Source organism: Hirundo rustica, chromosome 3 (genome assembly GCF_015227805.2).
Source record: "Hirundo rustica isolate bHirRus1 chromosome 3, bHirRus1.pri.v3, whole genome shotgun sequence".
NCBI lineage: Eukaryota > Metazoa > Chordata > Aves > Passeriformes > Hirundinidae > Hirundo > Hirundo rustica.
The window spans coordinates 2,184,062-2,201,709 of NC_053452.1; the positions used below are offsets into that span (position 1 = coordinate 2,184,062).

A 17,648-nucleotide genomic window follows, 5' to 3' on the forward strand; every position below is an offset into this window, starting at 1 on the left:
GTTTGGTGCAGCTTCTCCTCTTCCTCCATCCATCCAAGTAAACAATTTTAATTGTTTAAAGAAGACTAAAAAAACCACGTCTCAGTCTGAGTCAACTTCAAGACCTCATGAAAATAACTCTTGAACAGTTAAAGAAGACTTTAATGCACTACCTGCCCAAGCAACCAGAGAACTGTGCAGAAATGATAAAAGGGGTCAGCAGTTCCCAGGGACACACTTCAGCAATACAAGGAGTCACACAGAAAATCTCAGTACAAGGAAAGAGATGTCCCACATCTATCGCTCAGTTCCTTTTTAAAACAGTTTCTTTTGCTTTACATTTCAAGAAATCCACTCAAGTTTATTTTGCACATGATGGAAATCCACTTCTTCTTAGAGTTAAGGAAGGTTTGAGCATTAGAAATACAGAGCCATCATTAATAACACAGCTTGCTCATCCACTTCCAGAAGTCTGGCTGGAATGTTTGAACTTAATTTTCTTTCAAATACATCTCAGAACCTTTATGAGCTTCATACTTTCACAATTACTACACCCCCAGATTACTTCAACAAAAGCACACACAAAAAATAATCAGTCTAATTATACAAACTGCCTCTCATCCAGGTGTGATTGGCCTGGTGCACTGTACCCAAAAGGAAAATATTTTTGTTCCCAGAAGTAACAAAGAACAATTATATCCTTCCAGTGAGGTCCTGAAGATCAATCAGTCCAGGGGAAATTTCAAGTCTGCAAATAAAACTCAAGTGCTGTCCCACTGGAGATGAGTCTCATTTGCCACGGGGTTACATCTCCACTCCTGAAACACAGCAGGCTTATGGACCATGCAAAACTGAGTGAAGAACTTACTTGAAGGAACACTGTTGAGTAGAAGAAAAAGATCCACCAAAATATATATAATGGGCCTTCTCTTGCAGTGTAACCTGACCGGTTTTTATTCCTAGAGTACTTCTTTTCTTCAAAAAGTCAGGAAAGGCTAATTAAAAAGACAACTTGGCTCTGAAGGGCCAGTACATAGCTAGGGAACCAACTGTTTGAACTAAATACAAGCAAACGATATTTTTGCTGCTTTTTGGACCAGCATTTCCAGACATCAGTGGAACAGGCTTCATTGGAGAAAGCTCTGAACAACAGATTCTTCTAAACTCCTCCAAGAACCTTCAACACTGATAAGGAGTAAGATGTCGATTACAAGATCCCAGCTCATCCAACGTCCTTCCAAAAATCATAGAACTGGCAGCAGCAAATATTTCACGTCAAGATCTCTGCTTCTGCCAAAGAGAAGAGACTGAAGCCTGAAGATGCTTACCTTTGCACAGTCCTGTGTTATGGGTTTGAAAAGGTTTTGAGATGTAAAGCAACTTGCATGGCTCAAGGCAAACACCAACTGTTTGCAGCTAGCCACAAAGCACAATGGGTACCAGTTAAGATCCTTCAGGATCACAAATGAGAAACTGGAACAGGAAGAACTCGTGAACAGGCAGTTTCATTCTTAACACTGGTTCTTCTGGGGCCAGCAGAAAGCTCAGTGTTCAATACTACTGAAGGACTAGAAAGTGACAAGTGAACAGAGAAAAGCATTTAAAATTTGTTTCAGGAATGTAAGTCTGGTTTCTTACAAGCCTTCCTGCTCCCTAGTACTCACTAAAGCCACAGAAGGCAAAGACTGCTGGAGTGGAGAAAGCAAGCCACAGATTTCTGACTCCATGCCAGCAGAAGGAAAAGTCGCATCGTAGTCTCTCCTGTCCCATGCAAACACTTGCCCCCTGCACCCAGACCCTCCCCTGGGGAAACCTCCCAAACAACACAGGGTATGTGAGGGTGGAGCTCACTTTCATTTTCCATGGGGGACAGATGGATTTTGGTTGGTTTTGAACTATCAGCTCCAGCTTAACCAGTCATCTACAACCGTTCAGCTGCCTTTTCTGGTCACGACACTCACTCACAACTAGTCTTCAGTTGCTTCAGCAAGTCCTCAGATTTTTGTTTGAATAAGGCACAGCACCTTGTGAATGAAGTTTGCTGTTTTGTAGACCAAGCACAGCTCCTGGAATTGCAGCACCTTAATGGTTAAAATGGGCTGGGGGAAGGGAGAACATAAATTCAATGAGCCCAAGCAGAGATTCATTAAACACTCGGCTGCAAGCTAAAAATACTAGAATAAAAGTCTCTTTGTAATAAATTACCGTCATTTTCTAAACACAGAGCCAGCATTATAGGCTGCTAGCAACTGTAGCTAGTGCCAGACTAGCCCTTTTCTAAAATACTGCATAGAACACCACTTTCACAGTATAGAAAGGAGTCCTCTGTCAATGAATATATTAAAATAAAAACATGCTGATTCAGATGCAAAAAAAAAATGGGAATCTTCCCCTCCCTTTTTATAATATTATATTTATATTCCCTATCTACACATTTTAAGGTTTGGGGTTTTTTTTAGCTTTTAGAAATAACGAGACATTTTATCTATGGATGTTTTTATTTTTTTTTTACTATTTTGCAGTTCTGCACTGACTACCCTTGCAATTCTCACAGCCAGCTCCTCCCTCAGCAATTCTGTGCTAAACCAGAGGGAATAGGGACAAAATGGAATCTAGCCTTTTTTGACAGGACATGAGGCAACACACAAGCTACAACACAGAAAATCCTGCTTAGCTATTATGGGAGGGAAAACCCCTCAATCCACATGAGATCTCCGCCCTTGGAGATCAGCTGCATGTGGTCCTGAACAGCCTGATCAAAGACAGTCCAGTTCCATTTTGAGTCCAGGGACTGAACCAGACAACCTCCCAACCCCTAAATTATTCCAGGAATACAATTAATTTTGGGAAGTCCACACGATTCTATCAAGCAAATGGAATATGCACTTTAGCTACACTTTTGACCAGTTAGACATAAATTATAAGTAACTCCATTACTGATGAAACAAGATTTTGTCCTTATCCCTCAAGATTTACACCTTAGTGTCTCCAGCTTTATTTGGACTTAAAACCCCATACTGCAAACAATTCACATTGAATAGCGTGACAATACCTGAGAATACATGAGTAGGACCCAAGTTTGTAAATGTTTAGGATTCACACATTTAAGCTCTTTTTTCCACTCTGGTTTCCACTAGGCAAGTCTCCTGCGACTACAAGATCAGAAACCAAAATCCTCTGAAAAAAGTATTTCAGCACTGAGTATTCTCTTCCATGGCTACATCTCACCACTTCAAAGGAAAAAAAAAAAAAAATTGATTTCCAGATTTAAACAACCAGAATACTAAAGTTAAAAGTCACTGTGAGACACAAACAAGCTGTACAGAATACTAGTCTCTCAAGATGAAGATATTTGCAAGCACGGAAGGAGAAGGAGGCAATAACCAGACAGAAGGGAAAAAAAGGAAACAAACAAACAAAAAACCAACCCAAAATCCCGCAGTAATTCCCAGCAGTGTGACTGCTTGTGCGAGTGTGTGTTCCCACGGAGCCCAGGCTGCCAGGTTTCACAAACAGTATCAATAATGTTACTGATCTCCACCGGCGCAAGCAACAAGGAATCAGCTCCTTGCATCACTGTGTTTCTGAAAACTGACGCAAAGGTTGAGAAATCACTTTCTGCTATGTGATGGGTGAAGTGACTTTCACCACTGGGAAGTTATTCTCCTTTAACTGCTTTTCCTACAAATAGTTTGGTAAGCTTGTATTGAAATAGTTTTTACTGAAGTGATCGCTGGGTAGGAAGAGCATGTGCTTATCAACCATAGTTTTACCACTTCTCCCAGTTTCCTGTCGAAACAAGCTCACGTTTCCTTCCCATACACACCTGCAATTTTAACATCAGCAGGTTTTAAACCCCACTTTTGACAGCAGCCACTTTCTGTGTACAGCTTGCATCCTTCAGATGCATAGGGAAGGTATAGTGATGCATCTGTTAGTGCAATTTAAATGCCTATCACTTTAGATCAATAGCCACACACTGCCTTTCCAAGGAAGGAAATTTCATTTTCTTATTTCTAGAAAAGGGAGCTTTTCAACACCAAAAATCCCCAGGAATAAACCTTGGGAGTATGGAGTATCAGTCCAGCCTTTTGCTTTAGTATGGCTTATATTTCCTTAGTCTATACTGTACACCTTTTCTTTTGCAACTCAGAATAAGCTTAGTCATCCATTATACACACATGAGTGTCTTATGATATGAAAGCAAGACAAAAACAAGATCTCAAAAACAAGACAACGAGGCCAAGCTCTGAAATGACCAAGCAGCTGATCCTGCACAGGACACCAAGCATAAACCGATGCAACAACTATTGACTGCTGTGCCTTGAAAACATCTGTGAAATCTCAACAGAGGAGTTTTTAATTGTCACAAACAGAATGAAAGCATCTTTTTACCATGGACACCTGCCATTAGTGGGCTGGTCATCCTGGAAACAAGTCATGCAAGAGTCAGAGCACATACACACACAAAACCCCATTGTCTGCAGACACTTTGAAAGGGGCATTAACTCGACAGACAAGAGAAAATCTACTGTTTTGCTCTAAGGCCACAGCTAATTTTGTCCAGTCTAAGAAACGGCAGTTTTGGCTGAATTGGCATCTAGCATTCTGCTCCCAGTTCTGTTCCAGCCTCAGAAGCAAGCCTGAGAAGTTCTCAGCAATTTCAGAGAAGACAGGAACGGTGCCTTGAGGACAAGCAACCTTGCTCAATGAACAAGGGAAGTGGTTTAGAATAGGACTTCTATTATAGGCATCTACATGAAAATCTGTACTTTATGATAGTACTCAAAAATAGCATTCCTCTCCAGAAGACTGAAAAAACCCATCTAAAGCACAGGGGGCTGATTTTAATCAGACCTCTGCTAACTTCAGCTCTCTTATTCTGAACCGCCACCGATGACATGACAATGTGGTTGGGTGTATTAAACCTGGAAGATTTACGTAATCAATAATGATCCACTCCGACAGACTGACAAAAATCAATTCTGAAAATATTCCCTTGGAAAAAAGAAATAATCCCCAATTTTTTTTCAGTCATGAAAAGTAACAGCTGATCCTCCCCTGAGGAAACCACGATAACCTCCTACGGGTTATAAATGATGTAATTCAGACTGCGTGTGGGAAGCCAAAAAACATTTGTCTTTTAGCACAAGGTGTCTATTTTAAAGCTGTCACTGCAATATTATCCGTATCCTTAATTAGCCGAGAAAGTTCTTCACCGGTGAACCTGCTCCATTTTACACGCAGCCTGAACCCCCTTGCCCCCCCATCTCCTCCAGGTCAGCTCCTGGATACAGCGGTGATGAGACGTGGAGCCTGGCACAGGGCTCAGCCCTTTCGAACACCACAGCTTGTCCTGGCTCCATCAGCTGAACTACCTGTCAAGAGTTACTCACACAAGCTGCTACATCAGAAGATTGAAGTTCTGGCTGCACTTGGACTTTGCCTGCTAGGACAAACTATGCTGAAAAAACCCCCCCAGCTTTGATTTTGTTTTCGTTTCGCTCGGATTATCAAGTGAAGTTTATCTGTAACCTGTAACCCGTACGAAAAAGCCATAAAATGATACTACATAGAGGCATGCTGGGAGAACATCAGGTGTTCATTAACCACAGCACGCTTATTTGTATCTTCAGAGAGAGCCTTGCATAAGTACAAACAGAAAAAAACTTCGTACAATACTAGTACAGAAGTACAGTTCTGCTGCAGTGAACTCCACAGTTAGAAACCTTTGGCATTATCCTCTCCACTGCTTAAGACAAATTACATAGTTAAAAAAAACCAAAACAATGCAGTCCCAACTTTCACTTAGAGTCAGCCACAAGAGCAGAACTTCCTAAGAGTTTAGACCAAAGCAATGGAGCTTTTCAAGTCCAGGAAAATCTACTGATGCACCTGTACTGGGATATACAGCTGAGGAGCCTGGGCTTGCAAAAAACCACAATGACTTCTTGTTCTACATGCCCGAATGTTACAGTTTTGCTTTTTATGAGGCTCTGGCCTGCTGATAAGGCAGTTCATGTACCGAAGTATCTGCAAAATAGCTGTTTGTATTACGCTAAAGCCTTTTCAGTAGCATACTATATCATCTTACAAAAACAGGAGTTACAGTTACATTTAAAGCCTTTTCCTCGGTTTAGACAACAGAAATATTCAACAGCTCCGTGAGAAATTCCCCTTGGTACGATTTTGTTAGGTAATGACAGCTTTAAGGCATCTTGCTCTGCATCCTAAAAATGAGAAGTGACTGACACTTCTTATGATCAAACAGCACTTACGGTGCTGTGCACTTTAAATGCCTCCGCCTCTTTGAGGTGGAAGGGGAGCCTGCAGACACACTGCCCGCTCTCACATCTCCCTTCCACCACATCACTCAAACCACTGCAACTGAGGAGACTTTTCGAAGAGAGACTGAAACAATACCACGCTGAAAGGGAAAAGCCACGGCGCGCGGAGCACTTACCGGGATATTCGCGTCCTTGCGGTATTCCTACGCGGCAGAGAATTAAAAAAACCCAAACGCTTCGATCCCGTTAAAGATCAGCCGAAATCCACCAACTCCTTTAAACCCCCGGCAACTGCCAGACTGAGTGAGTGCTCTGTGTGCTTTTACTTCAGCCGTGGGAAGCGCCTCCTGCCTCAAGAGGGGCCGGCTCTGCCTTGCGTAAGCTGGGTAAACACCGCGGCACCACGCAGCATTGGCTGGAGGCACAAGCGGCATCCTGCTCCCGCTCCATCAATTCATCCATCCCTGGCCCCAAAAAGGAAAAAAAGGAAGCAGAGGGTGTGTTGAGAACAATACTGCAGCCCAATTGCCTGGCAGCTCTGCGGATGAGGTTCTCAGAGAAACACTGATTTATTTCCTTCTCTTACATAACTGTTCCCATGCATGCTATACCTTTTCTTTTTTTTTTTTTTTTAAACCATCATTTATTAGCCCAGCTAGCTTTCCTCACCTCCCACACAAAGAGTAATTTCTTAATATGCTGAGAATTATACCAGCAGAAATTCTTCAGGCATTCACTAATACCGTAGGACTGGACACATGACACACCTGCAGGTGCCACCTGTGCGTACTGGACTGTAACGATTCCACAACAGCTCAGTCCTGTAGGATGCACGTTTAGAAAGGCAAATCAGCACGTGCCAGACCGGGTTATGAGCTCATTTCTCATTCCACCAACATTGAAATCACTGCATCAAGCCAGTGAGTGGGATAATTTAAATGTCTGAGCCATAAAGTGGTGATCAAGTTACCACAGCTTCCAAAGTTACCTCGTGGAATTGATCATGCAAATGCTGCGAGGCTGCTGCAATCACGATGTGACACAGCAGCTTAACCTTTACATCAAGCTTCACATCACAGCTGTACTAGGTGAAGAAGGGGTATGTGGTTATCCTGGCTCAAGCAATATAGATACAGCCTGACATTTCACATCTCCACGTTGTACACATGACTTGCTCTTGTTTCTGCTGCTCCCTCCTTGGCTTGCCACCTCAATCTTTCAAACACAATTTTATGGACTGATCTGCCAAAGTTTAAAAAAGTTGGTTTATCTGCTCTGTGATTTTTTTTAGCTGAATCTCTTCCCCAGTTCACCTCACAGTATAGCCACTGGGTAACACTCAAACCTAAGAACTGTCAAAACAGCTTTTCTGTTCATAATGCCGTAACACAGCGTAAGTTCCAGCTCTACAGAATTCAGCTTCACTGCTGAGAACAAGGTGAATGCATCTGTGTTTTCTCTTTTCTCAATCTGTACTCCACAGCAAACTTCCCCCTAAGTAATACAGTACAGCTGTCCTGTTACAGGATCTTGTCACCCACACAGAAAATTTAGCTGCAGAACACACTGTCATAGGTTATTCTCGATAATAAAACCATACACAGGCTCAAAGACACTTTTTTTTTTTTCTCCTGCCATAGATTACTAAGCACAAAGATCCCACTTTGCTCCACAGAAGTGGCTGAGCCACAGCTGCTGAGCACTGGAAAGTGTCTGGAGAAACACTGATGTACAGGTGCTCCATTGTTTCCACTCCCCTGGTCACCAAAAAAACCACAGGATTGAACACTGCTCTGAAATGGTGTGGTCATTATCACAGTCACCAGATTACTAAACTGGCAAGGGTCTAAGGGAAAAAGCCAAATCCACACACATCTCCAACTATTTCAACTCAAATAATTTTGTTCCTTTGTGTGTTTATTCTGTAAGCCCATTATACCAATGCAAATGAGGGGATAGAGACCTTCTGCATCAATCTCAACAGAAACACCAGAGACTCATCAAGCCCCATCTTGAGATTTAGGTTGAATCCTCCTCCCTGCCAAAAATCAACAGCCTCACGCTATTGGCACACAAACCCAGCTTGCCACTGGTAATGTGTAGATCCTTAAAATGGTGATTTTTACTGGGGTGGAGAAGTCACATCACCCCATCTCCCCCATCACTTTCAACTATTTTCTGTTTCGTCCCAGCCTACACAAAGTTGGCAGCTTGAATGCTGTTTTAGTCAGAGCTAAGGGTTGCTTTTGTGATTTTGTTTTAAAAGAAAAAAAAAAAAAAAAAAAAAAAGAAAAAAAAAAGAAAATCACATCAGGACTGCATTAGTATCACTTAACACACAGATAAGCACCAAGAGTACAAAAGGTGCTCTGTATTCAGGTGTTTAACTGCAGTGATTAGTTACATTGCTATGACCACTTCTAGGTTGCATGACTTTTCTCACACAAGTTGTAAAACTTGAGTTGCAGTGTTTCAAAACATCCTGAAAAGCAGAACTTGAAGACTAATTTGCTTCTAGAACGCCTTTACTCTCATTTTCGGACACAGCCGTTCAGTGTTCAGGTTAATAAGATTGGGGATTACTTCATGCTGCGGCCCCCTAAGAAGCAGCTGCAGGTGGATTCGCTTTCTACCACCTCACCCAGGCTCCTGCAGATAACAATCCTTACCTGCCTTCATACTAGTGACCCTCTGGAGCTATCAGGCAACACCCCACGATGCCCTTTTTAATAGCTCATCATGCCTCATCTTAATCCAGGTTTTCTGAGGGGTCATTTCGCCCCAGGCACACTTCTTTGTGGCTGCCCCTGCATCTCACCCAACAGAGTTTGAACCACCTTGTCTCCCTGCCTGTGTTTACTCACAGCTGTGCTCTACTCAGCTGTTCTTTTGTCAACACTGCCCCCCACTTTTGTGATGAGGAGGGTTTAATGATTTTTCACGGAATCACAAGAACTATGCCATGCCTTGAGGACTGGAAGCAAATGCCTCCAGCACGCTGTCGCTAGGTGAGCTGACTCCTCCTGGAGTACAGATACCATGCCAGACTAAAACAATGCAATCTGTAGCCCAAAATATCACTGCTAACTTCACAAAGCGATGCTGAACTGCAGGGGAGGTTCTTTCCTTGAAGTTGTTAAAGAAATAAAAGGCTCTATCGTCATGTTCTTCTATGTGACTCACAAACAGATGCTGTACAGTTTGATACAATTACGTGATTTCACATGACATTCAACATGAGCTTTGAAGAGGAATACATTTCTGGCTGTTCCAGCTAAAAGACAGCTTCACAGATAGGGGCAACACTGTGGCCTCTAGTGTCCAGACTGGCAAGAAGCCTGGATGGCAAGCTCTTCATGCTGGAGTTGATCATATCTGATCAGGGTATTACTACTACATTTCAAGACTGACATTCTGAACACCCCGTTGATAATTTCATTCAGCGCAACAGGCGAGGAGTGGAATAAAAACCCCACGCTCAAGGATAAGAGCTTGAAATTTCTGCACACAGGGTATATAAAAACACAGACTGAAGGAAAGGAAGCACTGAGAAAATGGAGCAAAACACCTGGTGGAAGTCCAGGACGTGTAATATAGGAGGTATATTCGTAGACTCAATGCTGAATGTTGAACATGCATTATACACAAGCTGAACTCTGTTGCCCATGAAGTCAGGGGCTGAACTCTGATCAAAGCCAATGATATGTGAATAAGAAAAATATTTCATGTGTTGTAAGGCATTAACACTGTTAGGGGGTTCCCAGAAGCTGATCTCAGGTGCATGAGGGAAGAAGAAAGAAGGAAATATTACTGATTTACCAGCCCCATTAATCTTCTATTGCGTTACGTCACATGTAATCTCTGTGCAAGGAGTTCCCATGTCACGGTGCTAATAAAAAGTCATACTACAGTGTTTTAAAGAGATTATAGAGGGGGGGGACCAGCCTGAAGCCAAGAACATGCTATTTGGAGTATACAATAGAAATGCTAATCAAATAATCTGCAGGAAGGGGAGAAGGGAAGGAAATGACCTAATCCCTTGCACTACTGTGTGGTGGTTTATGGCAAGAAGTAAGAAAGTTCTTACAAGGGCCGAGAACACAAAGGTCCATTGTTATAGCTACGGCTTCCAGATAAGAAGCCTTTTCTGCATCTCAAACTTCTGTAACATGAAGGGTAGATGGTACTTCACGAACTCTTCTACACTGACCACTTCTGGAAGGGGTAGGAGAGGTTAATTAGATTTGCAGGACAGCTGAGTAAAAGACCTAAATAGAATCTCGAGTTCTTAAGGCACAACAAGTGCTCCTTCAAACAGATTTGCCAACTCTAAAGGTTGTTCACCCAGCCATGGTGATCCTTAAACCACTGTGAAGCAATTTGTCACCGAAGCAACCTAAGTTAGAGAGGCAACAAGTCATCCCACTGCAGAGGCATTTCCCATCACAGGAGTCACAATCTGCCATCAGACAAACCTAATGGGCATTTCTTGTGAAGTCCTGCTCCACCCTTACATCTTTGTGTGCCTGTTCCTCAGCTACACCGGTGAACTCCCTCACCGGAGAAATGGGGCCCAATGAGCAGTTCAACACAGCAACTGTTGCCCAAGTAAGGCATTTGGGAATTAAGCTGCTCTTAAAACAATGTTGTGGTTTAATCAAATCAGCAAAACAGTGCATTAACACCATTCTCATCCTAAACACAAAACATAGCATTGTACCAGCTGCTACGAAAATTAACTCTGTTCCAGCTGAGACCAGGACAGATGGTTCTTCACCTGGCTTCAAGTACCACCTGAAGCATCAGATGTGCTGAATCCCTAAAAATTCAAGAATGAAAGAATGATAGGCAAAGCCTCATTCTGAAGAGAGCACGTTTGTTTCCAAAAAGGTCAAACTGATGCAAGTCATCTGCCAAGACAGAGCCACACAGATGTAGTCACACCAAGCTTCTTTCCAAGACAGTAAACTTTAATTTCTCAGGTACCTGGAAAAAGCAATTGTAAGAGATTTCTTTTTAAGTTCTCTAGGATCATTTTTGGTTCAATTAATCTTGGCTATGCACAAGCACTTCCTTAAGGAACATTTTTAGATGTTGTTCAGCGATCTTTCAGCATCAGCACCCAGATTCACTGAGCTTCAGGTATTATGATTTCCCCTAAATAAAGAAAGGGAGGCCTAATTTGAATTCATTTCCAAGACACAATTTTCGTACTTGCAAAGCCTTTAAGGTTATAGCAGAACTAGCTGAACCTGCATTACCTGAAATTTTTCATTCCTACAAAGCCAGATCATTTGACCACGGACTAGTACAGAGAATCCTAAGACAGTTGCTAGAAGTAATAACACTTTCAGTTCTAAAAAACACCTTTATCTCAGTGATGCAAAACATTTCATGTTAGATTATTCACTCAGATTAGCAAAAAGAGATAGGAAAAGTATTCAGTTCTAGAAATTCAGCTACAACTTCAGCTGTCTCCCCACACTCACATTCTGGGGAAAAAAATATTGTTAAGAGGGACAAAGTTTAAAAACTATTCAGTACAGTTTCTAGTCAACTCCCACATCACACAAACAGATCTCTTCCAAGAAAGCAAATACATTTACCCTCAAAGAGATCATGAGGCAAAAAGAGTATCCAACAGCCCTCTGCCTTATCCTAAAATCCTAAGCACAACTACTGAACTCTTGACACTCACCATTTTGACTGTAGTCCCTCTGTGATTCCAGTAAAAAAAGTTCTGGATAACCTCAAAACAGGTCCCCTCACTTCTGCATGTCAGTGTCCCGAGTCCATAGCTCAGTTTTGCAAATCGCTGCCGTTAAACATAACCACCTTACTCACTCTTCCTCCTCACTTCAAACATTAGACAGCTTTACACAAGGTCGAAAACTTGGTCCTTTCCAGACATATCACCTCCAGCATTTGCACATGAAAAGCATCTGGCCTATATTCCCCTGGAGAGCTGCCAGAGGGCTGCTTCCTCTCTGCAAGCCAAGGGTCAGGTTTGCACAGTGACCTGCCAGGAGATGTCAGAGCTCTGAACACACACACGGGGTTCAGCACCTCTGCCCCCTGGACTTCTGAGTCAAGGACAGCTTTTTAGGAATACTTGAAATACTGTTCTATGAACAAGTGTCACTTTAGGCAGTAACCCAAGAGAACAAGAACTGATTACTTGTCACATGCAATAGGTTCCTTCTAATAGAGGTACACTGAAATATGTCCAGATACATTAAAAGCTGCCCCTTAAGAACTAAGGTGAGCCAACTTTTATGCTAATACAACTTGCATTTACACATAAGCACAAAACCAACTTTTTGCACACTTTAGTTCCCCTGTGCATCACCTCCTACAGCCAGCAATTCAAACAGGACAGTTCCAATACCTGTTCAGTTTGTTACTGCTCAGGCAAGGAACAAAGTTTCTTTCCATGAGGAAAAAAATCCCATACCAGTTGATCAGACCTTTATGTTCCTTTCTAATCTCATAGGCAATGCATGATTTAGCATATACAGGCACAATACTTTACTTCCTACACTTCTAATCCAATTTGGGTAAGAGGTTTACTGCTTATAAAAATAAACAGGCAGTTGCACTTTACCTCTATGCAGGCACTAACACCTAACAAAAAAAGATCATTCCCAAATAGTAGCAGTTCAGTGCCAGAGATGCCATCCTTAAATTCTACTCCTTGGCTGGGACAGAAATACAGTTACTTCTTCAGAGGTACAGGGCAGAACTGGTAGCTACTCATGGCTCCTGTCACATGCAATGTTTGGTACCGTTGTGCCAAATACATTCCCAGCAAAAAAAGCCCAGGATGGAATACCTCAACCATGGAGATGGAGCTGTGCTATTTCTACAGGGACCCAAAGGACTTTGGTCTGACCATCTGATCAGGTTTTAATTAAGAGCTAAGAAAATTACGTTTCACATTTGACTTACAGTTGCAGGTTTTTCAAGGTTATCACTAGTTTCAAATTTTCAAATACCAAAGAAAAATGTTTCCCTCAAATAAGGGGAGGCATCTAGCTCAATACAACAATTTTAAGTTAGTACAGCCTTCAGTCACAACCAGAAGAAGAAATATTCCCACGAGTGTGGGTCATAAAAGATAAGCAAAGGCATTTTGGTACTAAAAGAGCGGCCTGTTTGTTTTCAAAAGAGCCAGGCATTCGAAATCTGTATTGCTTCTTGTCTGCTCAGCATACGTCAGACAAAATTTAGCAGATGAAGACAAAAGTAATTTTAGATTGGTCGAGGACAGGGATAGTGACAGGCACTGTGACAGAATATTTTTCCAGCAACTGCCAAAGGGATGCACCCATTGTGAGGCAGGGTTAGGAAGTTCAGCTGCAGTTTCATGGACTGCCCCAGCATTTTCAGTGAGGCTACATCACATTACAAACTCTAATGCAATTACATTAGCAAGGCAGCGCTTCGACTCTTTGTAATTTTACCAAAGAAAGCGTTCCTGAAGACAAAAAAATGTTCTTCCTTGATCCACAAGAATTCCACAGCAGAACTCTGTGTGAATACAAATCGTCAAAATTTGGCCTAGAAACAAAGTCTCTTAAAACTGAGGTTTGAGAACACAAGTTCAGCTTATTTCTCATCAACTAATGCTAGTTTATTTACTTGACATAAAATGTTCAAGAAAACAGCTCAACAATTTCTGCTGAACAACAAAAAACAACCAAACCTAAACACTAAACAAAAACCCATGCTTAAAGCTCCATCTTGGCCAGGACTCTGCCTCTCTGTACTTACCAGCTCATATTTCAAAGCTACCTGGAGAAGCCTCCAAAGCAAAAAAAAAAGAAAAAGGTTGAATTAAGTTAAAGATGGAGCTAGATTTGAACTAACACAAGCACGAAATAAAATCTACCTTCTTTCTCAGGCATTTTTCTGACATGCAGCAGGTATCTCCACACTTGCAAACCCACTTCTGGTAATGACCTCTGCTTTGCACTTTGTACCTGTGTGCCCTGAGAGGCAGGCTTTGTGCAAAGAATTACTTGTTTTCCCTCAAAGAAGAATTTTTTCCGTTCAGGAAATAGGAAACACTGTTGGGCAAGTACATTGAAAAGAGCATACAGCCACAAAAAGTTCTTCTGAACCTCAGGGAAGAGATGAGGAGAAGCCTCCACTTTAACCCATAGTGTGCCCTCCAGATACCCACACGGGCTATGTTTGGGTAACTTCCACAGAAAGCTCAGGCCCTGTTTTTCTAGTACAGCTAAGTTAGCAGTAATAATCCTGTCTGGAGGAGCCATTTCACTCACCCCTTTTCAGTCACTCAGAGCAGACTGATTCATTCCAAGAAATCTGGCTCTTCAGAAGCGATCCTCGCAAGCTTTTTGGGGTAGGTTGCCCGTTTCTGGACTGATCTTGTTTGTGAACATGAAGCCCAGCTCACATTTGATTTGCTACTTGTCATCAGTAACTCTAGTGCTCAGCAATGTCTCCTGCCTTCCCTCTGCAGAGCAGAAGGCTCTGAGATGATGAACTGCCATGGGCTACCTTGACACAAGGTAAGAAGTCACTACCCAGATTCGGCAGAGATGCCTGATACATTCAACCTTCTGAACCAATACAAATTCAAACAACAACAACAAAAAACAACCCTCAAACATTTAATACCATCTATGTAATTAACTGTTCAACAGACATACCAAAAACAAACTAAAGAACTTGAAAGATGGCAAAATCACTGGAGCCAATTTGGCACTAGACACCTTGCATGACTTTATGAAGTGTCAGGTGAGTTTTGATGAAAACTACAAATTTTGTCAGGCTGATCATCAGAGCTGCCTTTAGCACTCACTGTGTGCTGCCTCAGTGCAACTTAGTGGCAGAACAAATTTTCAAGCTTGCCCAGTCTCACTCCAGCAACATCAACCCCAGCTGTAGAACAGATATTCCCTAAACATAAGAAAACACTTCCTCTGGCTTAGCAGCCACTGTTGTACCTAAACTTTTTAAAACACTGACGTCACTCTGGACTTTTAGCATTGTACTGATGGAACTGTGTGGATTACACATCCCCAAAATAAACCTTGAACCACACAAATAAATAGAGCACCGTCAGAAGCTTGCCCTCCTCGGTTTTATAATGGGTATTCCTTGGGTGCAAACATGACTGCTAGGACAAAAAGATGCAAGGTCAGCCACACTGAAATGTTATCAACACTATACAGTGTTACAAAACCAACATGAGGAATATATCAGCCCCAATAATTTTATTAGTTTCTAAGGTGGAGCACTTCGCTTTCAGTAATTGCTTCCAAGCTGAGGCTTATTTTCCTTGTTAGAAGGGAGGCACTTCATTTAAATTGCAGAAAAATTTTTTTAAAACCCTCAACAATAAAAACAGGCAAGCACAAAAAAAAAATTTTCTACGAAAGTCTTGACTTTAAAGCGCCTAAGCTCTTCATTTTGAAAGTTTAATATTGTGGTGGGAAAGAAGCTGTAACTTTAGATATACAGCCATTTAACTTTCATTATACTTAAAATCTAACAGTTACAGCAGCTCTCTCCTATCAGAAATAAGATACATGTTTTTCATTTACCCAAAAGACTGATGCAAATATTGTAAGCAAAACGCAGAGGTGCAGCTGTTGACACAAAGTTTCGGCCCTGAAACTCGCCCAACAAGAACCGTGAGTTAGAGCTCGGTGCTGAGCAAAGCACCACTTTTGGGAACAACTGCACACTCCCAGTTTTGTGAGAGAGCCCTGTATTCTACTGCTTCTGGTAGAAAAACTTGCAACCAAGCATCCTCACATTTGCTGTACTGGGATTTGACAAAGCCCAGCTGCAGGACTAACTAGATGTTTTACTTGTTCTAGGTCCTTCTTTTTAAAAACAGGACTGAGCCTAACATGAAAGGGTGCGAGTTTAAAAATTACTGGATCTCTTTTCACAGCTGGTCCCGCCTCTTCCAGTCATCCTCCCTCATTCAGCAATATGAAAATCCTCACATGCTACTTACTAATTATTTTATTAATACATTTAATTAAATGTCTTTGTTTCCCAAAAGACATAGCACGGTGCTTATTCCTGAACTTTTAATATAGCAGTCTACCTAAACCATAAAAATTGTATAAGGAAAAGAAAGGCTGCAATTCTTACCCCTAAAACAATACCACTGATTCTATACACTGAAGCAGCAAGATTTACCTTCACAGGCAAAAAAAAAAGGTCCAGAATACAAATGTTAAGCAAAGATAACAGAAGGCCTAACAGAAAGGAGCATTGAAATATTATAGTCAAAACTCCCAGTGAAGTGGCAGCCAAGTGAAATCAAAGATCATAAGAAAAGCTTTCTTGTTAATTGAAAGCAACATGAAATCTCTTTTTGACCACAAATGCACAGAGTAATCTAAACCAGCTCCAGCATACAGAAAACTGAATCCTTTGACAGAACTTCAGCCTTTCAGGTAACTGCCTGCAAACTCAACATGCTCCAAAGATGGTTTTTAGTGTCACAAATGAAGAGTCTCTAATTAAATTTTAGAAAGCAAAAATACTTGCAGCCTGTAAGTTTAGCCCAGATTGCAATTCTGCAACGAGATACTCTTTCTTAAGTGTCTTTGTAAAGCGTGCCAAAACCATTAGTTAAAAGGATAATCTAAATAAAGCCATTGTTAAAAAAATAAAACTACATCATGCCATGGCTGGAACAGCTAAGGTACTGGTCAGCGAGGAAGGATTATTTCCTGGCACAGTAACAAAGCAGCAGACTTAGTTCTCTCTCTCTTTTTATTATTATATTAAACCTTCCCAACGTTCCCATATTCTGTTTTTCATCATCTACCAGGTCACTTCAGCAAACCTGATACTTGAGCCCAATTATGCAGGTGTAAGTAAGGGTTCAGCTGCACTGAAGGCAAGTGAATTCAGCAGCATAAGCAAGATCACTATCAGCCCACCTATGCAAGACTGTACCAGAGCAAATCTCGGCTGGACATGTAATTTAATTCACCACTCGGATTCTGGATAAGCCCCAGACCTTCAAAACAATTACACTGCCGTCAGAGACAACGTTCACTGTCGGGTATAGTGTTTAAGTTGTGTACTGTTTCTCTGAAGAGACGAAGCACTTAAATGCCAGGTACCCTCCAGCTTCAACACTGTTTCACAGCTTTTCCTAGAGTTCTTCCAAGTGTTTTTGGCCTATGTGCAAGTACTTGAACACACAAAGTCCTTTCTGACCGCCATGTTTCATTGGATAGAAACTTCCTCCTAAAATTTTCCAAGGAGACTCTCAAGTTTATAAAACAAAGCTGTAACACTTACATTACTTTTAAAGGTCTAGACCGTACCGCGCTACTTCTTGAGCTTCCCCTTGAAACACACTCGCAGAGCTAAGGAATT

The 17,648-nt window shown here is 41.7% G+C and overlaps 1 protein-coding gene across 5 annotated transcripts in view; it reads right to left on the bottom strand.

Moving 5' to 3' along the window:
- Positions 1-17,648, bottom strand: part of PELI1 (pellino E3 ubiquitin protein ligase 1) — a 41,257-nt gene that overhangs the window by 10,640 nt on the left and 12,969 nt on the right. Inside the window, exon 1 of one of the 5 annotated variants that reach the window (XM_040060388.2) lies at positions 6,443-6,467. The exons of 3 other annotated variants lie outside the window; for them this stretch is intronic. Coding sequence is in view for 1 of the 2 variants with exons in the window: in XM_040060386.1 (XP_039916320.1) it covers positions 1,831-1,843 (13 nt within the window). In the remaining variant the exon portion in view is untranslated. Of the gene's footprint in view, positions 1-1,830; positions 1,893-6,442; positions 6,468-17,648 lie in introns of those variants that run through there. One more of the 5 variants, XM_040060386.1, reaches the window with a different exon arrangement.